The sequence below is a fragment of the Arvicola amphibius genome, chromosome 18, assembly GCF_903992535.2.
Source record: "Arvicola amphibius chromosome 18, mArvAmp1.2, whole genome shotgun sequence".
In the NCBI taxonomy this organism is placed as follows: domain Eukaryota; kingdom Metazoa; phylum Chordata; class Mammalia; order Rodentia; family Cricetidae; genus Arvicola; species Arvicola amphibius.
Window position 1 is genome coordinate 32,048,345 of NC_052064.1, and position 26,435 is coordinate 32,074,779.

General features: G+C 46.6%; 1 protein-coding gene across 1 annotated transcript; it reads right to left on the reverse strand.

Annotated features, from left to right (window-relative positions):
* Nucleotides 1-983: 983 nt before the first annotated feature.
* On the reverse strand, nt 984-26,249 carry Flacc1 (flagellum associated containing coiled-coil domains 1). Its single transcript, XM_038315570.1, has 14 exons — nt 26,137-26,249; nt 25,528-25,605; nt 24,613-24,661; nt 22,906-23,039; nt 21,336-21,429; nt 16,945-17,006; nt 13,524-13,621; nt 12,620-12,672; nt 10,340-10,439; nt 9,869-9,972; nt 5,275-5,337; nt 2,195-2,284; nt 1,954-2,063; nt 984-1,101 (listed from the first exon to the last, which is right to left on the reverse strand). Exons 1-14 carry the CDS (start codon nt 26,247-26,249, stop codon nt 984-986), a joined length of 1,266 nt encoding a protein of 421 aa, XP_038171498.1.
* Nucleotides 26,250-26,435: the final 186 nt, after the last annotated feature.

A 26,435-nucleotide genomic window follows, 5' to 3' on the forward strand; every position in this document is an offset into this window, starting at 1 on the left:
CACCAATCAGCCCCCAGAGTCACCTTTCCTCCACCAATCAGCCCCAGATTAATCCCTCCTCCTGGAATTTCCTTAACTCTGCTTAAAAGAAGCTTGTGACCGTCTTGGGGGGGTTGCCATGTGCCACCCTAATGTTGGAATTAATAAAGCGCTCTTGTTATATATGTGACTGCTCTTTCCTTGAAGGGCTTCTCTTGGAGCCTAACAGTTCCAAGACAGCCAGGGGCTACACAGAGAAACCCTGTCTCGATAAACAAACAAAAAGCCAAACCAAAACTTGTTTTTTAATCATAGTGACCCCCTGCGCCCAAATGGCAGGCAATCCAATGAATCTAAGAAGTGTCGTGATGAGGGACGGGGTGGCTCTGAGTTCACCTCGGTTTGTGTAAGTCTCCACAGAGGCCTTGGCATGCTGCTTACGTGATGGGTTCCTGTGTGTCCACCCCACTTCCATGTAGATGTTGGTCCCCTGTGCATGTCTGGATTCTCATGATGATCAGAGACAGGGTAAATCATCTCTTAGTCTTCTTGAGTCGTTGGGCTAAGGCGTATGATATATCAGCTAAGAATTTTTTTTGGAATTAAATCAATTAATTGTCTTGCTTGCTATGTGCCCTCGGGGGACAAGACTCACACCTCATAATGCACCATTTAATAAGAATTCCCTTCAAACCAGTCTCCGGTCAAAATACGTAAGAAGCCGGAAAGAAAATAGTGCACAGCGCACAGAAGGTTCAACCCCAGGACAGACGACAACAGTTTTCACAGAAGGTTCACAATATAATTGAGATAAGATTTCAAACATTTCTAACCATTCTGGAGAATGCAAACTGTAAAAAAAAAAAAAAAAAAAAAAAAAAAAAAAAAAAAAAAAAAAGACAAAAATAAAGTCGTAACAACCCATCTGCCTTGCTCCAGAAAGCCTTGCCGGAGTCCGTAGTTCCATAGGAGCTGCATTGCTGCATGTTTGTTACCTACGATGCTTACTTTTTGTTGCTGCTGCGTTCAGGAAAGTCAGACTCACGCGTACAAGGAGAAGCAGATGCTGACATATCGGATCTTTCTTCATACATTTCCTCATTCTTGGTCATCATCTTTTGCCTGTAAGAAGAACTGTGCATTGCTGCTATAGCCTCAAAGGGTAGACAGGGATATAGAGTGTTTGCAGAGAAGCGTGGTTTTCTCCTGCCCGAGGAAGTAGAAGTCTCCCTAGTCATAGTTTAAATCTGACGAAATGTGGTATTTGGGTGATCAAATTCCCAGTGGAAATCGGCACGATGGGTAACTTATCTTCTATGTCAGTGGTTTAAGAAGCACCTTCAGGGGCTGGAGAGATGGCTCAGTGTTTAAAACACTGGATGTTTTTTCCAGAGGACCTAGGTTCAATTCCCAGCACCCACATGGCAGCTCACAGCTGTCTGTAACCCCAGTTCCAGGGGATCTGACATCCCCACTCTGATGCATATAGAATAAAATAATATATATGTGTATGTATATGTATATATAAACCTCCAGGCATAAAACACACTCTAATTAACCTATACAATTAAAAAAAAAAAGGAAGCCCCTTCAGGGAATAGTGATTCTGATTGGCAACTGGTCTCAACAGGAACCGGAAGAACCAAATCTGAGAGTTAAAACCCATTGAACTCTGAAAAAACAACCCTTAGTCACAGGACAAAGCTGTTCAGAAATCCATAGGCAAACTTCCTGTGTTTTACACAAAAACAGACTGAGGTGAGAGGAGTCTAGATACCCCACAGACAAACCGCCCACCTCAGACAATCTACCTCCCAGGTAAGGGTGTGTCCGGGCCCAGTGCCATGCCTTCTCTCGGTGTTGATCGGGAGTGCCTGGCTTGTCTTGACCTAGCCCTCGCTTGGACGCGCTCCCCACTCTTAGGGGTATCTCAGCCAAGTCCCCTGAGCGAGCGGCAGCACCCGTACCCCCTACCTGAGGCAGATGTTTTCCTCCGTCAGGATCTGGATGGTGTACTTGTACTTTTCCTCGGCTTCAGCGAGCTTCGTCTGGAACAGTTTCTCCAGGTTTCCCACTATGGTTTTCTGAAAGGTAAATTTGAATAGCCGTCTTTCCCCAGACCCCGCGGGCCGGCGGGGCAAGGCTCCTGGGCGGCACAGCACAGCGCTCCGGGCTTCCTCCGCCGCCCTGCCCTCTATTTCCAGCCAGGCCTCACCTCTCTCTGGAGCTCCAGCTGGCAGTGGTAGAGGCTCGTGTTCAGTGTCTCCAGGACGATCCCTTGTGCCTGCAACTCGGCCTCCAAGATCTGCGCAAGAGGAAGCCGCCTCAGGACATCGTGCGGATGCAAAGTCCCCAAGACGGGAGGGAACTCAAGGACTCTTTCCCTCTCTGGGACGCGTGGAATAGAATGCAGCCTGCCAGCTTCGGCGACTTTTCCTTGTATCACTTACAGCCGACCAGTCGCCATGCTGCCATGTCTGCCCTTCCTTCTCCTTCTCTTTCCCACCTGTGTCCAGCTCTTCATCCTCACTATCAGAGTGCCAAAGCAGCCCTCGCCAGAGCGCCCGGGCGGTAGTCACGGGTCACCAGTGGGCATTGCCAGCATTGTCTTCTGTCTCTCTCCTATCTCCCTGTCTGTCTATCTGTCTATCATCTATCTGTCTATCATCTATCTATCTATCTATCTATCTATCTATCTATCTATCTATCTATCTATCTATCTATCATCTATCTATCATCTATCTATCTATCTATCTATCTATCTATCTATCATCTATCTATCTATCTATCTATCTATCATCTATCTATAATCTATCTATCATCTATATACCTATCTATCATCTATCTATCTATCTATCTATCTATCATCTATCTATCTATCTATCTATCATCTATCTATCATCCATCTATCTATCACTTAATCTATTTTGTTTTTTCAAGACAGCGTTTCTCTGTGTAACCCTGGCTGTTGTGGAACTGTAGACCAAGTTGGCTTTGAACTCAGAGATCCACCTGCCTCTGCCTCCCTAGTATTGCGATTAAAGGTGTGAGCCACAACCACATGGCTAAAGATTATATTTTGAAAATATATTAGTTTTATTATTTTTTGAAAATTTCATACACGCGTACAATGTATTTGATCATATTAACTTCCCACTTCTCCCCCAATCAGGTCCACCTCTTCCCGACTTTGTGTCTTCTTTTAAAATTTAATATCAATATATTATTTTTACTGTTATTGTGTGTGTGTGTATGTGTGTGCACGCACACACACATGCACAGAAGACAATGTTCCTAATGTTGTCCTTAGGGTTCTCTGCCTGTCTTTCTTTACATACCAACTTCTTTCATTATGCCAGGTGTTTGAACTCCATCTCCCCTTGTCCATGATCTAAGAGTCAGAGACGCCCTTCTGTATCCAAACACCACAGACTGCAGCTGTGTTGTGGTGTGAACTGGACATGTCCCATCACGGGCTGCAGCTGTGTTGTGGTGTGAACTGGACATGTCCCATCACGGGCTGCAGCTGTGTTGTGGTGTGAACTGGACGTGTACCCTCAAAGACTGCAGCTGTGCTGTGGTGTGAACTGGACATGTGCCATCATGGACTGCAGCTGTTTTATGTAGTGAACTGGACATGTCCCATCACGGGCTGCAGCTGTGTTGTGGTGTGAACTGGACATGTCCCATCACGGGCTGCAGCTGTGTTGTGGTGTGAACTGGACGTGTACCCTCAAATACTGCAGCTGTGCTGTGGTGTGAACTGGACGTGTACAGAGTAAAAGTAGTGTTGGAGCAGAGAGCTGAGCCATTAGGTAGTGGACTCCCAGGAAGCTGCCATTTGAGTTGGGGGAAAGTATGTGATGGGAATCTCTGGGAAAGAGATGTTTAGGAAGACACAGTATCAAAGGCAAAGACCCCCAAGGCATGAGCACTCTGTCCCTTTAAAGAACCAAGAAACCCATGACTTTGGAGTGATGGAAGGCAGAAACAGAGGAGATGAATTGAGAGAGAGAGAAGGGAGCAGGGCTGAGAGTGAGTTTAGTCCCATCAGTCAGGCCAGAGCCAACCTGACGCAGGGGAGCCTGGAGGGCTTCCAGAGGGGTTGCTCTACAGTCAAAAGGATCAGACTGTTTCCAAACCATGCAACTGCACCCCAGGAGCAAGGCTTGTGAGCATTTAAACTTTAAATTTTAGAGAAATATAAACATATTCAGTATCCAAAAAGGTAAGTGTGGTAGTTTGAAAGAAAATGGTTCCCAATGGGAGTAGCACTGTTAGGAGGTGTGGTCTTGCTGGAGGAAGTGTGTCACTGAGGGGGGCGGGCTTTGAGGTCTCACACATGCTCAAGTCATGCCCGGTGAGACAGATCACTTCCTGTTGCCTGCAAGATGTAGAACTCTCAGCTACTTCTCCAGCACCATGTCTGCCTGCACGCAGCCTTGTCCCAACATGATGATAATGGACTGAACCCCTGAACTGTAATCCAGTCCCAATTAAATGTTTTCCTTTTTAAGAGTTTCTGTGATCATGGTGTCTCTTCACAGCAGTAAGCAACACAATGACCAGCACCTACTAAAAGCTCAGCAGACTTGCAGAGAAGTAAATCAGAATGGAAACAGACTCAGGAATTATACCTCAGGTAGAATTAGTATAGACGCTCACAAGAGCTGTTCTGAGATTACATTAGCACTCCCTGGCTCTGAGGCCACTCTCTGTACTTGTTCGAATGCTGGAGTTTGTTTTGTCTTTACATCGCTGGCCCTGCCTGGGTTTGAAGATAAGATTCCTTCATGATGCCTGTTCAGCGGCATGTCTATCCTGGATACAAATTACATTTTCAGAGAAAAGGAAAACACAAATTACTTTTATTTAACAGATTTGCTTTTCCTCTGTCTTCACAAATGGCCTTGTGCGTCCCAGCAGAAGAGAGCCCTGCAGAAATCGCCATGGGTAAGGCAAACCCAAACGAGGGGCTTCGCAACCAAGTTCTGCAGGAGACGTTTGGAAGGTTCAGGGTTCAGAGGGAAGAACACGGTATTCTGTAATTCAAAGTTCTGTGTTTTAAGCTATTCAACAGTGATGACCCCGCAGTCTGTTGCTGATGTATTTGCTCACAGCTGGCTCCGAGAAGGGCTGCATCTCCTTTACACACAGTTCAAGATTCTTTATGACTTAGTGAGCCCAACGCTTGGATTTCAGTACTCCATTAATTTTACTGGTTTGGGTAAAATGGCATTTACTTTTCCCGAGAGTATATCATTTGTGAGATGCCAGTTTTGTGGAGACGCTTACCTCCTTGGATTTTCTCAGCTCCTGCATTTGCGACAAATCTTCCTCATGCTGTTTAATGAGCTCCTAAAAACAAATTTTTGAAAAAGTCAGTACTGTGTTTCTGGGTACTCTTTTAGAGAATTAAGAAGCCGCTCAAGGATTCAAGAATACAACACTCACTGAACTTATGGCATTATCAGTGGAGATGCGGCATTTTAAAGTAATATTTTGACACTGTGACCCGTTCGGGGCTTTATTTCTGTCTGGATCTGTCTTTACTGCGTATTTGTAATCATTTTCTGACCAGGAGCGCTTTTTAAATGCTAAGCAGTGTTGCTGTTCGGCCCTGGATGCTGTCTCCACCTCTCTCAGTCTTTCTATATTACGGACGTACGTTTACCACCAGCTCTCTGAGCCGTGTTCACTACCCTAGCTCCAGGGACATGGTGGGTCTATGTCTCCATAAAACAGCTTGTAGCACTCTGCTCCCAAACCCCACTTAAATGCTCCGTAACAGGACCTCCGAAAAGAACAAGAGCCGTTCATGCTGTGTGCGCGCAACGAGCACGAACCAGGAAGCCTCCTCTTAAAGAAGCCACACTGCTGCTTGCAGCCAACAAACAGAACCTGTCTGAAGCCCTGCTCGACTCCCATTTTTGTGGGTCTAGAAGCCCTCTTTTTTTTTTCCCTCAAGCTTTTTAGGGCTTATGTGGATCCATGACCCAGATGGTGGGCACCAATTTGTTGGCTTACGAAAGAGTACCACAATCACCCAGAATGGAGTCTAACAAAGGTTTGTTTATCTAGGGAGGAACTCACAGGAAGAGGAGCAATCCAGGACTGGATGCTCTGGGAACTGGAACTGAACCCAGCAGCTGAGAGGCCCGAGCACACTTTTCATTTGCATTTATAGTTCGTGAGGCCACGCCCACAGTAGGCCAGTATCTTAAAGGCTACTGGCTGAACGAGTTCCCACAGCATAAGAGGAAAAGAACATTTCCACTGTGGGAATCACAAATTTCCTGTATGTATGGAGCTCTATTAGTACTTCAAGATAAGAAAGAGCATCTATGAAACACACATCTATGTTTGTGGAAGTCTTGTTTAAAAGCCAATAAATGGAAATGATCCAAATATTCCAAACCAGGAAAACAATAAACACATTGAATGACGTCTCTACACAGGGATATTACTGAGCAGTGAAGGTAGCAGCTGGATATGCTCTCGTGGTTATAACCCCAGCGCAGGGAGGACAAGACAGGACAGTCAGGAACTGAGGGTCACCCCGGCTTACACATCAGTAGGAATCCAGCCTGGGCTACAAAGGGAGCTCTGTCTTAAAACACCTTTACAAAAGGAATTTATGAATATGCAAAACAAATGAATTCATTTTGTCCATGTTACTTTGAGGGGGGGAAAACAGTACATAAAAAGGGCATAGCCTCATGGTTTTGTCTACATTAAGCTTTAGACCCCAAGCGTCCATCAGCACTGCTTCTTGGCTAGTTTGAGCCTGCTGGATCTCAGGTGGAGTGGGGCGTGCTGTTGTTTCTCCCCTCAACGGTTTCCTGAGCAGTTGTGGGCCCAGGGCGGGACCTGAGGCCAATGGTTGGGGTGATATCTGAACACTCGCTAGCCCGCCTCTGGGGTGCAGCAACCCCACCCCGCAATGCTGCTGTGATCTCCCCACGGCCCTCGGAGTTTTCTGTGGGATGAAGAAGGATGCTGAGAAGGATGGGGAAAGTGGGGCAAAGGTCAGGCTGATGAGGATGGGGGCGGGGGCTTTCCACACCCTGACCCCACAGGAAGTGAGGTCTGTGGAGAAAAAGGAGGAACAGGACGGTCCTAAGAGAAAACTTGGGGCAGAATTTCATCAGCTGTGAAAGGGAAGAAAGTAGACATGAAAAAGACATTTACTAAAGAGAAGCATGAGGAATGGGGGCAGGAGAAAGAACGACCAGAAAGGAACGAGTGAAACAATTGTTACTTAGATGGTAATAAATACTTGTGGTTTTTTTTGAGGCAAGGTCTCTCTCCATGGTATTGCCTGTCCTGGAACTAACTGTAGATTAGGCTGGCTCCGAACTCACAGAGATCCTCCTGCCTCTGCCTCCCTAGCGCTGATGTTAAAGGCGTGCGCCACATGCCTGCCTCGATGGTCATAAATATTAAAAAAAAATAAGTTTCAGTAATAGAGAGAAAAACCAGCAGAGAAACCAGAGGAAGAATGTCTACGCAGAAAGGCAAAAGGAAAACATTGCGTGAGAAAAACAGCTGAGAGAAGGGAGAAGAGAGGAGGAGAAGACAATGACAGACCGAGTTGAGGGGGAAAGGGAAAGTTAAGGGAGTTCAGGAAAAATGTAAAAACTAAACCCAGCCACCAGTGAGGCACAGAGAGCCCACTGAAGGCTCTCGGGTCTCCGTGGTGGAGCCCTGGACCCTAGCCAGCCTGTTGCGGAGTTTGAGACCCCAGTAAAAAGACCACAGACTCAATCTGGATTATAGCTAGATAAATTTGTGGATATCGCTAGCAGGACAACAATCTCTGAGCCGGACGAGATTGGCATGCAAAGGGAACTGAGAAGGATTTTTTTTTTTTAAGGTAAAAACCTCAAGCAGACCTGTATCTCTGCACAAGCAAGTTAGGAGTTGTTCTGCTCTGCCAAGGTGCGGTAGCCAAGGCAACCTCAAAACAGTCCTTAACCGCACCAAGCAGGTTACAGAAACCAAAAAGCAGTTGGCCATAGCAGGACAGGCAGATGGTTGACCGCAGCAGTCCGTTGGTGGTGGTGGGGGGAATCACTGAGTCAGGGCTTCTGGGAACTCATCTTCACACAAAGGACTAGGGGGTACTCAGATGGACGACTAGCATAAAACAAAGGTGTCTTTAGCCATCACACTGCCACAAATTCAGTTCCACGGAAGCCCATCCAGAGGATCCCCCGCCCTCCCCCCCCCCCCCCCCCCCGCAAAGAAGCCAAGGGATCGTCTGAAAGAGGAATACCCAAGTCATCATCGTCTCTGGTGGCTCGTAAGGACAAAGTGACCTATGCCTTGAAACCGGGAAAAGTTCAGAGACAGTGTGTGTGGGGGAAAAAAGCATTCCTTACCCGGAGCTATTTAAACTTAAAAGTCAGAATTTTTAAATAACCTGTTCAACCGTGTGATGATTGACCAACGCCAGCTTTGGTCTTGGTGTCTGCATTGCCCTTAGAGGTTCAATGAGGGCGGTGCTCTCTATACCTGGTTTTCACAAACTGTCTAAGGTTGATTCTGGCGCATTGCAGGATGACTAACAACGGTGTTTGTGTTTGTTTTATAATACATCATGCTATCACAACAAATGCAACAGATTATTATTATTATTTTTAACAAAATGAAAAAGAATGATAAGTCTAGTCCATGGTGGTAGAGACCAAGAGTGGCTGCCTGGGGGCAGGCGTGATGAAAATGGCTTAATGGAAGAGGGATTAGCATGATGGATAGAAATGTACACGTGAATTAAGAACTCAAAATACCCCAAATAGCATAAAACTCCATTTTGCACGAAAAGGATCTAAAAATGCTCACAGCTTGTAGATCTAGGGACGATGTCTAAGATCTGATCACAGAATGGTCCCCTGTTCTGCTCGGGAGGCAGGTGGTGACCGTGGTTACAGAGTTCAGCCCCTCCAGTGTGACTGCATCTACTGTCAGCAATCGGTTAGTGTGCCCAAAAACCCAGGGATGTGGTGTGGGGAGTGTTTGGGGCTGACACTAACACACCTTTGTATAGCCGGTGCTCATCTGTTTGGGAAAATCTTGTCTAGAACTTTCTTATTGGCTGACAGGTATACAGTTCTTGTCTTACTTTAGGTTTTAGATCATTTACTAGGAGTGGGCCATGATGGAATTGCCTTGCCTGGCTGGTGGCGAGCGGGGGGAGGGGGGCGTTCAGAGATGCAGAGTTGGAAAACCACGCTGCTTTAGAGGTTTTACATGTTTTAGTGTGCTGCTATTTCCTACTATCTGTAACTTACACTCCAAAGTATCCTGCGGGAAGGGGGGGCCTGGCTTTAACAGACCCCAAGATGACATTCTCCTACTTGGCCTCAGCTGTCAGCTTGACGTGCCCAGAGTCACCAACTCGAGTGGGTTTCAATTTGGGGGTTGCCTCCACCAGATCAGCTGGAGGGCATGCATATGGGGCATTTCCTTGACTGCCAATTCATGTCGGGTGGCCCAACCTACGGTGGGCGGTCACCCCTCTAGGCAGGTGGCTTTGGGCTGTGTGAGGAAGGCAGCTGAACACGAAAGAGTAAGTCAGTATGCAGTGTTCCTCTGTGGTTCCTGCTTCAGGTTCCCGCCTTGATTTCCTACATTAGAAGCTGATAACGGACCGCAACCCTGTGGGGTGAAATCAATCCCTTTCCTTCAGGTTGTTTTTGGTCATGGCTTATCACAGCAACCAAAAGCAAACTAGAACGGTCGTTCTTTTTGGCATACATTTCCAGAAAAGTTGAACAAGGAGGAGCATGTCTACTGGGAACAAAACGTCACCTAAGTATGTAGGCCCAGAAGGCTCAGCTGCTTGCACCACCTGGACCACACACTTAACCCGCGAGCATCCTGTTACCTCTTTCTCTCGGTTGAAGTTCTCGAAGATGGCGCTGAAGGATTCGTTCATTTTCCTCTTTTCTTCTTCCGACTCCAGCTCAAACTTTTTTGTTATCCTGTGCTCTGCGGAGGAGGGAGCAAAGCAGGTTTGAGTGTAAATGTGGAGGAAACGGGCCAGAGAGAAAGCCCCAGAACAACCGAGTCAAGAAGCAATGAGGGCCTTTTGCTCGGGTTGCACGCTCTGACCCTCAGCTGGGGAGGTCAACTCCTCCTGTGTGTTGTGACGGTAGCCACACGAAATTATCTCAGTCCTTCAGTGTGTGGTTTAGTTCTAAGAGCCCTAGCTGTTCTGGAACTCTCTCTGTAGACCAGGCTGGTCTCGAACTCACAAAGACCCGCTTTCTGCTGCCTCTCGAGTGCCAGGATTAATGGCATGCGCCGTTTGGATACTCTCCTCCCGGGAAAAGCCCGCAGCTTCTGCGGTACTCACTCTGTTGCAGCAGGATCTTCTCCCTCTCCAGCTTCTCGTCCTTCTCCCATTCTGCCTTCCGCTTTGTCCACTTGTCTTCCATCTCATCATAAATGCTGTCCTGTAGAGGCGCAATGGATAGAGCTATAACGTGGGGGGACACTGCAGAGGCTGTGGCTGCATCCACGGCGTCCATGGGAGCTCGGCACAGCACGGGGCGGGGGCCTCACCGGGGGCTCCTGGGTCCTTAAGAAAAAAAACCATCCTAGCTAAGCTCGCTGGAGAGCTGGGATAAGTCCAGGGGTCAAGGGCCGTCTACCAGTAGCGTTAGCCAAGCTGGACCCCGACTTCCTTTGGAGACAGGTAAGGCTCCCTGTATCAGAGAATCCCTTCAAGTTCCGCATTCCCTGGGAGAGAGCTCCGACACTGGAACTTCATCAGACTTGGGGAAACGTCCTATATTGTTTTCTATTGCTGCAATAACTGTCTGATCGAAAGCAATTTGAGTAGGAAAGAGTTTGTTTGGCTTAAACGCCCAAGTTACAGCCCATCCCTGGGAAATGCCAGGGCAGGAGCTGACACAGAGGCCGTGGAGGAGTGCTGCTTACTGGCTTGCTCCCACGGCTTGCCCAGCCTGCTAACCTGCCCCCACCCCCGGGTGGTCCCACCCACAGTGGGCGGGGCTCTCCCACATGAATTATTAATCTAGAAAATGCTCCACAGACTTGTCCACAGGCAATGGAGGCAATTTCTCCAATGAGGTTCCCTTCTCCCAGATGACTCCGTTTTGTGTCAAGCCAACAACTCTGTGAAAAGCCGTAACTATGTTCCTTCCTTTGACCAGCATTCCGCGGCTAAGACCAAAGATGTTCAACGTGCTATTTTCTGTTATGCCGAGTGATGGAAACAGCACACTGTCACCTAGAAGGGGACAGTGAGATCCCCAGGCCCGTTCACTAGGATAGCAGTCATGAAAAAGAAGGGACAGGCACCAGTATGCCCAATGGGAAGAAGATACAAAAATGGACCTAGATTGGCTATACCACGGTCTCAGGTGTTTGCAGGGGTCATCTCTGGGGAGTGACGATTCTTTCTTTTTGGTGTTGCTGTTGTTGGTTATTTCCACTGGGCGGGGGAGAAACGGATTTACTTGTTTTATGTGTTCTGCCCACATGTATGTCTGTGCACTTATGTGTGTTCCTGGTGCCTGGGGAAGCCAGAAGAGGGCGTTTGAGCCATCATGTGGGTGCTGGGAACTGAATTTGGGTCCTCTGGAAGCAGCAAGAACTCAACTGTTGAGCCATCTCTCCAGCCCTTATCCCCCCCCCACCTCCTTTTTGAAAAACAGTCAACAGCTATTGACCACAAATATTTTTCTTCAATAGGCCTCTTCAGATTTGTGTCGGGACCAGTCTCGACAAAAGTACCTCTCACCAGGGTAGAGGCATGGAGAATTAGAAATATAGTAAAGAATATGAAGACGTGAATGAAAATAATAAAACGGAGAAACATGGAGTGGTATCGGGAGGGAATTCCAGTGAGTATTGAAATTTGCTCCTGTTTAATTTCCAGCTGCTTAAAATATCCCTGACCCCAAAAGGTAGGAGTAAGACCAAAAAAAAAAAAAAAAAAAAAAAAAAAAAAAAAAAAAAACCTACATTAACACGATACAAGGAAAGAGCATATCAATTGAAGGTTGAGGGCTATAGCCACAGTTTTAAACTTTCTGTTGCTAGAACAAAACAAGTCACACTCATATCCTAGACCAAAACATTCTGTAGGCAAACCACTCTGTGGGTGGAATCCAATGTTATCTCCTTAAAGGGAACTGAAGCTTTAATTGGAGTCTTAGACTTTTGTTTGAGGTAGGAACATATCTGCTTCTCTATTCCTGAAATGCAAAGTTTGGTTATTAGCCACACCTATTGACAACAACCTTGAGAGAGCAGAACTCTCTGGTCTACATCTAGGTGGGACCTTTATTTGAAGCAGAAGCACAATAACCTTGAAGGAACTAGAGGTGAGTTCCCACTATCTGGTTGGAACTTTGATCAGCGTGGAAATAGGCTCACATTTCCCGGCCTCTTCAGATTTGCATGGCTGGTTTGTCAAGCGTGGAAGCCTCTGTCTCGTGCTTCCTGCTGGGTTCACAGTGATGCCATGGTGGTGGTGGCCGCTGGGTACCACAGTGGCACCAGCGGAAGGATCTGAGAATCCCTACAGATCTACACTCTTCCCACGTAGTCAGCCGGGAATGAGCCTTGCCTCTCTCCGAATCTACCATACAGCTCTGAATCTCACCTGATACATGTGGAACATATTCTTCAAGTACTTATACTCTTTGCCCATGTCCTCTGGAAGAGAAGAAAGAAAACAAGGGCATCACTTTCGGATAGGCGCCCTTTCCAAACCTCACGTGAAGGCCTCAGCACCGTCCTCCTCCCAGCTGATAAAATCTTTACCGACTCCCAGCTGCTTCTGGAGGCTTACTAAAAGCCCGGATGTTGGACCCTGCCTGAGCCGACTGATGGAGAGAGAGCCTCTGGGTACTTTCTGACAAACAAGCTTCTCAGAGATGTTGAAACTAACACACCCTTTTCGTAAGAGCTCCCAGGAGTAAATCCTAATCTGCGGGAGGAAGGATCCCACCTCCCAGTGTGCATCCGCTTCTCTTTTTAGCCATGTTTCTCCCTTTATGACGGTTCTGAAAACCACGCGCTCTCTTGAGGAAATTAGCAAGCAGACGAAGTATAAATCAAATGCTAACGTAAAATAAAGGACTGTAGTATAGACTCTGTAGCGAAGGGTTTCTCCTTCCCTCTGTGGGCTTTAGTCTGCAATCCCAGAACCTGAAGGATGCAGACACCGCTCTCTCCAAGGGCGCTGTGAGCAGTGTGACCAGCCCTTTGTATGAAAGAGCCTTGCAATCACAGTATGTCCATCAGGAGGTAACAAAACACTATCATTTTATGTGTGAGCAAACCTGAAGAAGTCATAATGATGTTATAATTTTAGAACTTTAAAATGCACTTAGAGCATTTCATATTCTCACTTTGCAGAGAAAAACAGATCCTCAGAGCAAAGCAAGGGCATGCCGCCCCCCCTTTCTTTCCAGTGTCATTCTTAAGTCACATTCATCCCCCTGGGCTCTGGAAAGGCAATTTTAGACGCTGGGCTGTGCTAACCTACCAGAGTATGACAGTACCTAGCTTTTCCTGGGCAGAAGCCTTCTCCACCTTCAGGGCTTCTTTGTAGCTGTTCTCTAACTTCTCGAGCTCCAGTTCGTGAACCTTTTTGAGCTCCCTGTGGGACAAATCAGTGAACAGAAATCCAGAGTTGGCAAGCTGGCTCAGCAGGTAAGGGGCTTGCCATGGAAGCTAAACTAACTCGATCCCTGGAAGCCATGGCAGAAAGGAAAGAGCTGACTTCTGAAAGCGGTCTTCTGCGATCCACAGGCACGCTGTAACCAAGTGTACACACACACACACACACACACACACACAGAAGTTCAGAGTTGATCTGTTGCACTGACACCACACACACACGCACATGCACACACACAGTTCAGAGTTGATCTGTTGCACTGACACCACACACACACGCACATACGCACATGCACGCACAGAGGTTCAGAGTTGATCTGTTGCACTGACACCACACACACACACGCACACACATGCACACACACACACGCACACATACGTACACTCATTGAGGTGGGGCCCTCACTTCCTGGAGCATTCTCCTGGCTTCTATCCAGAGTGAGACGTTTCTTACAATCACCGTTATTTGTGAGCCCTCAACAGTCAACACTCGCTGCTTACAGTTCACTTACAAACGCACCCAGGATAAGTTTAGAACCCCAAGGTCCAACCAGGATTCATAGTGTCTGAGTATCAAAGTGAGAGCCTCCAGGCCATAAATCAGATGAAAGACACAAACGTTTATCATTAAAGGAGAAAGGCTAATCTGCAAAGATTACATGCTGTACTATCCCAATGTTAGGCGAGAAAAATCTGTGGAGATCAAAGAGCAATCAGTGGTTTCTAGGCATTGCCTTGGGAGGGGTGGGGAGGGACCAGTAGGTGGGGCGTGCTGAGATAAATCGTAAAGCCCCCTTGTCAACACTTCTCCAAACACTCAGTGCTTAGGCTCAGCGTGTTCTTCACCAGGGCTGACCCCTGAGCGGGTGATAATGATGTACCAACGAGCAGGTGATAACAATGCACCAATGCAGGTGCATCTTTCACAGATTCTGAAGAGGAGGGAGGCACTAGGATGGGGCGTGGGGGTGGTGGGCACTTTTTCTTTCTGTAGATGGGCACTCTGTCTTTCTAGTCATTTTGCTGTAAGCTTTAAACTGTTAAAAAATAATTAAATAAATATGTCAATGTGTATGTAAAAGCTGTGGCTCATGTGGGGTGCTGCCTCTACTAGGATTTCAATTTTGTTATAAACGGTGATTTATAGTCCAGATACTTATGGAGTAAAGCATGCTGTTCTAATTTATGAATACACTGTATAAAAATTAAACCAATCTAGTTGACACATCATCAACTCAATGATTAATTTCTTTTTTTTTTTGGTGAGAATATTTGAAATTTACTTTTTTTTCCTTTTTAAGAAGTTTTTGGTTTTGGTTCTTAATTTTGCTTATGTGTATGTGTTTGTATATGTGAATATAGGGCCTGCAGAAGGTGTTAGACCCCCTGGAACTGGAGTGACAGTTATGAGCTGCCATACCAATTCTGGGACCCAAATGCAGACCTTCTGCAAGAATGGGATGTGCTCCTAACCACTGACCCATCTCTTCAGTCTTGAAATTTACTCTTATGCAATTACAAATGAAGAACATAATATTATTACTACTTTAAGGCCTGTAAAGCTCTTGGAAAAAAAAAACATTTCTCCTGTTTGAGATTTTTATATACCTTAAAACATTTTTATTACATTTATTTATTTAGTGTATATGGGTGTGTGTGTTCATATGTGCACATGTGTATGCATGTGTGCATGTGGGTATGAGTGAGAGTGTGCATGTGTGTATACAGTATATGTGAGTGTGTGCATGTGTGTATGGTGTGTGCATGTGTGTGTATGGTGTGTGAGTGTGTGCATGTGTGTGTATGGTGTGTGAGTGTGTGCATGTGTGTGTACAGTATATGTGAGTGTGTGCATGTGTGTATGGTGTGTGCATGTGTGTGTATGGTGTGTGAGTGTGTGCATGTGTGTGTATGGTATGTGAGTGTGTGCATGTGTGTGCATGTGTGTGTATGGTGTGTGAGTGTGTGCATGTGTGTGTATGGTATGTGAGTGTGTGCGTGTGTGTGTACGGTATATGTGAGTATGTGCATGTTGTGTGTGGTTTGTATGTGTATGGTGTGTGTATGGTGTGTGTGAATGTGTGCATGTGTGTGTATGGTGTGTGAGTGTGTGCATGTGTGTGTATGGTATGTGAGTGTGTGCATGTGTGTGTATGGTGTGTGAGTGTGTGCATGTGTGTGTATGGTATGTGAGTGTGTGCATGTGTGTGTATGGTGTGTGAGTGTGTGCGTATGGTATGTGAGTGTGTGCATGTGTGTGTATGGTGTGTGAGTGTGTGCATGTGTGTGTATGGTATGTGAGTGTGTGCATGTGTGTGTATGGTGTGTGAGTGTATGCATGTGTGTATGGTATGTGAGTGTGTGCATGTGTGTATGGTGTGAGTGTGTACATGTGTGTGTGTGTGTGTGTGCACTGCACATGTGGGCATGGAGGTTAGAGGATGATAGAAGGGGCTCAGTCTCCTACCACAGGGTCCTGGAGATCTAGGTCATTAGACCTGTTGGAATCAATGGCCCAAATTCTGTAGACTTTGACCATCCCATCTCATGGGCTGGCCTAAGGAGACATTTATCTATGTTCTGTTTTCTGTCAGGTTTAGACTTCAAACATAAGCGAGAACGCATTAATTTGCCTTTGCTGGCCCTCCCCTGCCGTCCACGTTGTCACAACTGAGAGGATGTCTTTCTCTCTTGAGGCAGAATAGCATTTTAAAAATCTCATCCGTTGACAGAACACGGGTTGGTTCTATAATGAAATGACTGTACCCAGTCAGGAGGTTCAGACTCTATTTTATCAGGAACCTAAAATTGTTCTTAAAGAAAAAAAGACAACCAGAAAGTAACTATAAATAAGAGACTGTGGAAAACACAGCAAAGGGTCCTGTCTCTCCACGGGAAGCCTGCATGGGCTTCAAGATGCTTCTCCCTCACAAACAACACATTCCCTTCTCCCTCCCTCGGACTTGCTCAGTTCTGTTCCGTGTCCCTCATCTCTTTCTTTGTTGGCCAAGAGCAGGGAAAGGAGAAGGAAAGAGGAGGAGGAAAAAAAGAGAGGAGGAGGGGATAGAAGGGGGAACAGGCTCACAACAGATCGTGTACGATAAAACTTTGTGGAGAACAAAAACCGGCTTTTCTCAGCGACCGATCAAAAGAAATATTACAGTGGAAACGAAAAGGATGCATGATGGGAAATCAGGAACACGAAGCATAAATGGCTTCATCTTAGCGGCCTCAAATCAAGCCGCCCCCAGGAACGGGGATCCCGTCCAGGCTTTGCCCATGTGCCTTTGCCAGGAAGCCTACCTGGTCTCGTTTTCGAACTTCTGTTTCATCTCGGCGCAGCGGAGCTCCATCTCGTTGGAGAGCTGGAAATGGGGCCAGTGTTAACGTCACATGCAGGACTCGGCTGGCGCTGATGTACGTGAAGCCCCCTCCGTTCGGAGGGGACGCCTGCCTCGGTCTCTCCTGGGTGGGCTCTGCGGTGCTGAGGGCGCACACTCAGGGAGGGGCCCCTGCCTGATCGCTTCACGGTGTGCCTAGACACCACCTTGTTTACTGTTTGTCCCTGGGTCTGGTTCCTTCTGTCATTTCATTGTGGGGCATAGTCTTTGGATTCTTTCAAACTTGGGAACAGCTTATTTGGCAACAAAGTCGAAAAGAACCAGCCGTCAGACTGCAGACACATCAAAGGCCTACCTGTGGCCATACACTCTCCGCTCACTCTCCTCCCTGCCTCCAGCGGGAAGTTAAATCATCTTGGCTGCAGGCTCCTAGGAGGACAATCACCCCCACACTGTGGGCTGGGTCCTTCTTCAGAGTCCCAGCACCTGTGCCCCAGCAGCATCCACTGCCACAGTGACCGATGGAACCTCAGCTCCACCTACCCTTAGAAGAGCGATCACCAGAACCATGGCCACATAATAATCAAAACACTAAACATACAGGTTAAAGAAGTAATGTTAAGAGCTGCAAAGGAAAAAGGCTGAGTAACATATAAAGGCAGACCTATCAGAATTACACCTGACCTCTCAGTGGAGACGATGAGAGGCGTTATGCAGACACTAGGAGACCACGGATGCCAGCCCAGACTCCTGGACCCAGAAAAGCCTTCAATCACCACAGATGGAGAACACAAGATATTCCATGACAAAACCAGCTTTAAACAATACCTATCCACAAACCCAGCCCTATAGAAAGTGCTACAAGGAAAACTCCAACCCAAGGAAGTCAGTAACATTCACAGAAACCCAGACAATAGATGATCTCACCGCAGCAAAACCGAAAGAAGGGAAACGCACACACAATAACAGCACCAACAACAAAAACTAAAATAACAGGAACTGGTAATCACTGGCCATTAATATCCCTTAATATAAATGGACTCAATTTGCCTATAAAAAGACACAGGTTAACATGGGCAGGAAAACAGGACCCATCTTTCTGCTGCAAACAAGAAACACATTTCAACTTTAAAGACAGATATTGCCTCAGAGTAAAGGGTTGAGATAAAAAAACTCCCCCCCCCAAAAAAAATGGACCTAAGAAAGAAGCAGGGGTAGCTATCCTGATATCCTACGAAATAGACTTCAAACTAAAATCAACCAAAGGAGATAAAGAAGGACATTTCATATTTATCACAGGAAAAATCAGCCCAAGAGAAAATCTCATTTCTGAATACCTATGATCCAAATACAAGGGAACCCACATTTGTAAAAGAACCACTACTAAAGCTTAGATCACTCATCAAGCCCGCACACTAAGAGTGGGAGATGTCACCACCCATGTCTCACCACTGGGCAGAGAAACGAGGGAACTAACAGCTGCTATGACTCAAATGGACTTAACAGACATTTATAGAGCCTTGTACCCAAACACAAAGACTATACCCTTTTCTCAGAACCTTATGGAACCTTCTCAAAAACTGACCACATACATGGTAACAAAGCAAATCTCAACAGATACCAAAAAAAAAAAAAAAAAAAAAAAAACCCAATGGAATAGCTCATGTATCTTATCAGATTACCACGGCTTAAAGTTAGAATTCAACAGTAACACTAGTTTCAAGAAGCTCACAAACACATGGAAATGGAACCGTGCTCAGCTGAATCACCACCGGGTCAAGGAACAAATGAAGAAACTAAAGACTTCCTAAAATTCAATAAAAGTGACCACACAACATACCCAAACTTCCGGGACACAATGAAAGCAGTGCTAAGAGAAAAGTTCATAGCACTAAATGCCTACATAAAAAAAAAAAAAAAAAAAAAACCTGGAAAAATCGCACACTAATGAATTAACAGAACACCTGAAAACTCTAGAATAAAAAGAAGCAAACTTGCCGGGCGGTGGTGGCGCACGCCTTTAATACCAGCACTCGGGAGGCAGAGGCAGGCGGATCTCTGAGTTCGAGGCCAGCCTGGTCTACAAGAGCTAGTTCCAGGACAGGCTCTAGAAACTACAGGGAAACCCTGTCTCGAAAAAAAAAAAAAAAAAAAAAAAAAAAAAAAAGAAGCAAACTTACCCAGAAGGAATGGTGGCAGGAAAAAAAAATCAAACTGAGATCAATAAAATAGGAACAAAGAAAACAATACAAAGAATCAATGAGACAAAGAGCTGGTTCTTTGAGAAAACCAACAAGATTGACAAACTTTTATGCAAGTTAATCAAAAGGCAGAGAGACAGAATATCCAAATTAACAAAATCAAAAATGAAAAGGGGGACATAACAACAAACACTGAGGAAATCCAGAGAATCATCAGGTCATATCTCAAAACCTGTACCACAAAAAATTGGAAAAGTTAAAGGAAATGAACAATTTTCTGGATAGGCACTATATATCAAAATTAAATCAAGACCAGATAAACAATTTAAATAGACCCGTAAGGAAATACAAACAGTCATCAAAAGTCTCCCAACCAAAAAAAAGTGCAGGGTTAGATGGTTTTAGTGCAGAATTCTACCAGAATTTCAAAGAAGAGCTAATATCTATACTCCTCAAATTGTTTCACGCAATAGAAGCAGAAGGAACATTGCCAAGTTCTTTTTACGAGGCTAAAGTTACTCTCATACACAAATCACACAAAGATGCAAGTAAGAAAGAGAATTGCAGACCAATCTCTCTTATGAACATCGATGCAAAAATACTCAATAAAATACGGGTAAACCGAATCCAAGAACACATCAGAAAAGTAATCCACCATGATCAAGTAGGCTTCGTCCCTGAGATGCAGGGATGGTTTAACATATGAAAATCCATCAGTGTAATCTATCATATAAACAAATTGAAAGGAAAAAAAAAGCACATGACCAGCTCATCAGATGCTGAAAAAACCTTCAACAAAATTAAACACCCCTTCACGATAAAGGTCTTGGAGAGACTAGGAATACAAGGAACATATCTAAGCATAATAAAGGCAATATGAAGCAAGCCAACAGCCAACATCAAACTAAATGGAGAGAAACTCAGTCATTCCCCTAAAATCAGGAACAAGAAAAGGCTGTCTACTCTCTCCATAATTATTTAACATAGTACTCGAATTTCTAGCTAGAGCAATAAAACAACAAAAGGAGACCAAGGGGATACAAATTGGAAAGGAAGAAGTCAAACTTTTGCTATTTGTTCATGATTTGATCGTATACATACATGACCCCCCCCAAAAATTCTACAAGGGAACTTCTACAATTGATAAACACTTTCAGTAATGTGGCAGGATACAAGATTAATTAAAAAAATTATCAGTAGCCCTGCTATATACAGATGATAAACAGGCTGAGAAAGAAATCAGAGAAACATCACCCTTCACAATAGCCACAAACAACATAAAATATCTTGGAGTAATTCTAACCAAACAAGTGAAGGATCTGTATGACAAGAACTTTAAGTCTTTGAAGAACAAAATTGAAGAGGGTATCAGAAAATGGGAAAATCTCCCATGCTCATGGATATGTAGGATTAACACAGTAAAATTGATAATTTTATCAAAAGCAGCCTGCAGATTCAATGCAATCCCCATCAAAATCCCAGCAAAACTCTTCACAGAATTTTGAAAGAACAATACTAAGTTTCATTATGGGGGTGGTGGGTGCTGGTCCTGCCTCAAGGAGTTGGTGGGACAGACTTAGATGACTTCCCAGGGGAGGCCTTACCATCTCTGAGGAGCAGATAGGGGTGGGGTGCGGGCAAGAGAGGGGGAGTAAGGAAAAGAGGCCGGGGGGGGGGGAACTGGGATTGGTATGCAAATAAATAAATAAAATTAATTACAAAAAGTAAAACAAAAAAAAAACGTATCAAGACTGTGAAAGGACTCTAGCTGCTTCTGAAGAATGGGCCCGAGAACTTCATAGTAGTAGAGAGTGGACACTGGGGGCTTCCTAGAAGCTTTTGCAGGACACTGAGAGCATCCTACATGTTGGGGTCATTATCAGTAGCCTGGCAACCTCTTCAGCTCGAATCTCAGGACAAAGGCGGGAGAGGGGAGTGATTAGTGACCAGGGTGGAGAAGATGGTGTTCCCATAGCCAGAGGCAGTGGGAGGATGCCCACAGAGAAACATTGCTCAGTGCACAGTCCTCTTTGTGGAGTCCTGTGCCGGGATAACACGGCTCACTCCAGTAGAGTGCCTGGCATGTTGCCTGGCTCACAGATGTTCTGATAGTATCAGTCCCGAGGGTGTGGTGAGTGCCAAGGTCACTCACCAGTTTCTGGGCAGACTGGTGGTCTCTGTTCATTTGCTCTATGATTGCCATCAACTCGGAGATCTGCTCCTCAAGGTCAGAGATGATGTCGGTCCTGCGGGGCGGACACTTCCGTCACCACCAGAGCGTGTTATTCACACCAGCAGGCCCCTGCTCTGCCGCTATGGCACAGGGATGTCTCATTCAGGGTGGTTCTGAATAACATATCCCATAGCAGGGTGGCTGGACCTCGTGTCGGGCCCTTCGAGTGAGCTAGCGGGCAGCGATGAGGGCAGCCATGAGGGCAGCGTGGTGTCCTGCTAAGCAGGGGAGAAATAAGAGTGTGCAGGGCACTTATTGGAGTTTGGTTGTCACTAACTGAAGGCAAAGGGAAGAAGGGCAGAGGATTAGGAAACGGGGAAGCTGTGGGAAGACTTATGCCGACAGTCATGAGGGAGGGAGACTGGAGGGAAACAAGGAGTGGTCATAGATGGGACTAAGAGGAGGGTTATATGACTATGTGTGTGAAGCCACGTCTGCAAGGCCAGCACTCAAGGACAGGAGGATAGTGAGTTCGTGTCCAGTCTGGGTTAGACAGCAATATAGTATTTCAAAAAAAATTTTTTTTTCTTTTTTCTGAGACAGAAGTTCTCTGAATCACAGCCTTGACCGTCCTGGAACTTGCTACGTCGATCAGGCTGGTCTCCAACTAACAGAAATTGTTAGGATTCAGGCATTAAGCTGGCCCTTGTCACGTGGGAGGATGCCCCGCCCCCTCCTATGACTGCTAAGTCACTATGTATTCTGTATGCAGGTGCAAAAGGGACAAGCTCCGCCTATTTCTGCTCTTTTGAAGAGGCCTCTTCTTCCTCTTCCTCTTCCTCCCTCCCCTCCTCCTTCCCCCCCCCTTATCGCAACAAAACTCTCACGTAAGCTCTGGTGCATGGCGCATCTCTCCCTTACCCTCCATGGGCTCTCATTTGCCGCGTGGTCCTCGGGCTGTTTTGCAACAGAGATCTATCTAGCCCTGCCCCCAAAACCCTCCTCCTTCCACAGAAGGTGGAAGGTAATCAGGGTGCATGCCCCTGCCGTCTTCAGAACAATAGTTCCTACGGCAGACTAAAGCTGGAAGGAGGAGACACCGGGGGAGCCGCCTAGAATTCAGTAAGGCGTGAGAGGCCTGAATTCAGGTAGGGCAGTGGGGAAATAGAAGAGAAAGAGAGGTCTAAGAGGTAGAATTGAAATGTGTGGCTACGTGCACGAGAGTGACGTCAGAGGGTAGCAAAAGAGGCGGGGCTTCAGGAAAGCTATGGCTGGCCCTCAGCAGGATGGACCGGGTATGAACCTCCCAAACTACATCGCCCACGGTCATGCAGAAACTGCCTTTGCCCTTAATTCCCACACTCAGAATCCAGACTATTTGTAAATATTTCACCTGTCCCTCACTGGCAGGAGCACTTTCCTCTTTAATGTAAGTTATGCTAGCTGGGCTGTTTCTGAGCAGTGACCTGTGACCTTACTGAGGCCAGGCTGGGGTGACTGACTGGGCAGAGCCAGCTCTGAGATATTGGTGTTGATCCAAAGACTTTACCTGGAAAACTTTACTTTGTTCAAGATGTCCGATTCCAAGTGCTTCTTCCTATTGAACATCTCATCTCCCAAGGTGACCGAAATCTGTTCACGATTTCGAATGAGTTTATAGCCTGGTGAAACATCAATCACCTCCTGGGTCTCGATGTAGAAGGCAGAGAGAAACTGTGAGCCTTGAAGAGCTGAGGTTCCTCCCCCTCCTCTGGGCTTCCTCATATCTTATACACAGAGACACTGTGGTAAGATTCCGGGGCCCAAGACCCTTCCGTGCCCTTCTCCAGTCGCTACCCTCAAATCTCACCCCCACGACGGGACCCCTTAAGCTCAGCAGTGCCAACTGATCCCTCGACACCGCTCCATGCCTCCTCCCCATCCTCCACTGCGGCCAGTTCCCTTGTAGGGACTGCTCAATGTTTGGAATTGGATAGGCCGAGTTTTAAATATTTGGCCCTAGAGTTACTCCACATCTCTGTGACTCACTTTCCTCTCCAGAAAAAAAAAACAAAACAAAACAAAAAAACCAAAAACAGTGATGATAACTTCCGCAAAGGGCGTTTTCCAGGGAGAGAACCAACCAAGTAGCATACCAGGAAATGATTGGCGTGGGTGCAGCAATGTAGTGAACTAATCCTCCTCCCTTCCTTAGCTGCCAAGGCGGAATCCTGGCAGAGCCATTGGCTAACATGGATACAGTCATAGCTTCTAGACACACACAGAACACCCTGCACTACCTACCACAAGTGACCCAGGCCATCCATTGGCTAACATGGATACAGTCATAGCTTCTAGACATACGGAACACCCTGCACTACTACAAGTGAGCCAGGCCATTTGTGGCCATCTCCTAACTGGCATCTCTGCCCTCCCCACCCTTTAAGTCCCATCCTGAACTAAGGGCCCATCATCTTGTGCTTGGGCTCTTTTTTTTTTTTAAACTTATTTATTCTTTATGTGTACAGTGTTTTGCCTGCATATATACCTGAATACCAGAAGAGGGCGCCAGATCTCATTACAGATGGTTGTGAGCCAACATGTGTGAATTGAACTCAGGACCTCTGGAAGAACCACCAGTGCTCTTAACCTCTGAGCCATCTCTACAACCTTTGTGCTTGGGCTCTTAAGAGCCTGTCCCAGCTGATCTGCTTCCACTCTCGTGCTCCCAGTGGCACGACCTTCCCACCTGATAATATGCTTCTCTTTGCTTACTTGGTTCCTGTCCGTTCCCGCCCTTTAAAGGACTGCGTGGCCCTTGTTTAGGAAGGGGAGGAACGGGAGGAATGATAAAATAAAAAGTGGTCAGACTGTACCATGAGAAAGAGCATTTTTAAAATGCAAATATAACCTGGTCTCATGCCTATGTCCAAAACACGGGGACTCATGTTCTGAGACCCATGTCTGTCTTTGCCTTTGCTGGCTTTAGGTGCCTTGGTGGCCCCGGCCTCAGGATTTGTGGCTTCCCGGTATGGCAGAGGACTTCCTGTATTGGGGCATGAGTCATAGCATGAACAGCCACCGTCTGTTCTCCCCCAGGGACCCACACAAAGTAGGGGAGAGTTCCAGTTTGGCCACTTACCAGCTACATAAAATGTGCACCGTTAATGCTATAGGTTCTCTGTTAAGATTTGGCAGAGTGGGTGTGTAAAAACCCCATGCTTGCACACAGAAGATGCAAGATAAACGTTCTGGCTCTTACCCCATTTTTACTCACAGAAGGAAGTTTGCCACCTTCCTCCAGCTTCCCTGCCTGGGCTTTGTCTCTGCAAGAGAAGGATGTGTTTGGAAACTCAATGGAGCAGACTAAAGGCCAAGTTCAGGGGACAAGTCCTGATGATGCCACCTCTGACCTTCGGGGGGGGGGACCCTGGGTAGCTGGGGAACACGTTTGGTACAGGGCCTCATGAGTGGGCAGTCCAAAAAAGATGTGGGTGGGGCTGCACTCTAGAGCTCCCAGGGGGAACTGACTCCTGGTCTTTGCCAGCTTCTAGAGGCTTCTCGTGTCCCCTGGGGTCATCTTCACAGTGGTCACATCTCTCTGACTGACACTCTTCCTCATAATTGCACTGGCCTCTCTTGGAGAATACAGGTGAAGGAACTTCTTCATCTCAATCAGCTACCTGACGACCTCCATCCTCCACCCTGCTGCTTCATCTTCCCACACTCCAGGGCCGAGGCAACTCTCTGTAGGCTAAGCTCTTTCTGCCAGTCACTGCTTCCTCACCTTCTCTGAGCTAAAATCACCATGGATTTGGTCTGAGGAAACATCAATGGGTTCTGGCAAATTGTTGACATCCCCGGTAGCAAGTTAGTTCAAGTCAGCATGGAGGTTCTGTGTGTGTGTGCGTGCATGTGTGTGTGTGTGTGTGTGTGTGTGTGTGTGTGTGTGTGTGAGAGAGAGAGAGAGAGAGAGAGAGAGAGAGAGAGAGAGAGAGAGAGAGAGAGAGAGAGAGAGAGAGAGAGAGACCCCTGGGTAGTTGGGGAATCTGTTGGTACAGGACCGCAGTGATGGAGATATCCAAAATGGGTGTGACCAGAGCTACGCCCTGGAGCTCTCTCAGGGTGAGTCAATTCCTCGTGTGGCTGTTGATTATCTTATCCATTGCCTCACGGAGCTACACATACTTACTTTGAGGAAACAACAGGTTTTATTGGTTGGGACAGGAGGTAGTTGCATTCCCTTGAAACTGGTCTAGGATGAGTTTGTCTGAAAGCAAGAGATAAACACTGGGAATTAGAAAACATGCCTCAGCACTCCCCAATGAGGGCATATCCATGGTGGATCCATGAAGTGATAACTGGGATCAGGGAGATTTGAGGCCTTGAAGACCTCTGGTCCAAGGAGTTCTCCTTGTCCTTGCCTACTATCTCCAAGAACTCCTGGTTAGCAGGGCAAGCCCCAAAGCCATTGTCCTGAGGAGGGACAGCTGCCACTAAAGCTTGCTCTGTTTGGGTGTTTTACACACACACGCATACGCACATATGCACACACACATGCACACACACACCATAGAGTACTGTAAAATTGCAAAGTCAAGTCTTCTTTACTGAAATATCGAGTCAGACAGGCCTGCAAGATCACGACAGCATCCAGGCTGGCCGGGAAGGCAGAAAACTGGGCTTCCTGTTCTGTGGGGGAATTTGTGGCAAGTTATCCACCGTGGAACTTTATAAGACAAAGAGGAGCACAAAGGAAACCATCACTTCCTGTACCTAGCCCAACCTGGCTTATTGCTACCTAGGCTTTCCTGTGAGGGTCTTTGGAAGTGGATGAGGGGTCTTGATTAGCTTCCGTGGTCCCAAGTTCCAGGGGTCCCAGCAGGTGCAGTAAATGAGAGGATTGTGATACATGTCCAGGGTCAGATGCAGTCTTGGTTGCTATGGCCAGGGTCAGATGCAGTCCTGGTTGCTATGGCCAGGGTCAGAGGCAGTCTTGGTTGCTATGGCCAGGGTCAGAGGCAGTCTTGGTTGCTAGGTCAGGGACTCCTGCAGAGATTAGAAAACAGCCCCAGAGAGTTAAACCACGCAGAATCAAAG

Bases quoted from the DNA above. Each gene is read 5' to 3' on its own strand.
- Flacc1 (XM_038315570.1), bottom strand. From the start codon at position 26,249: ATGTATCACAATCCTCTCATTTACTGCACCTGCTGGGACCCCTGGAAC. The intron at 17,007-21,335 runs GTGAGTGACCTT...CCCCATTTCCAG, and splicing joins ACCAGTCTGCCCAGAAACTG to CTCTCCAACGAGATGGAGCT. The intron at 13,622-16,944 runs GTAGGCTTCCTG...TTTGTCCCACAG, and splicing joins AAGTTCGAAAACGAGACCAG to GGAGCTCAAAAAGGTTCACG.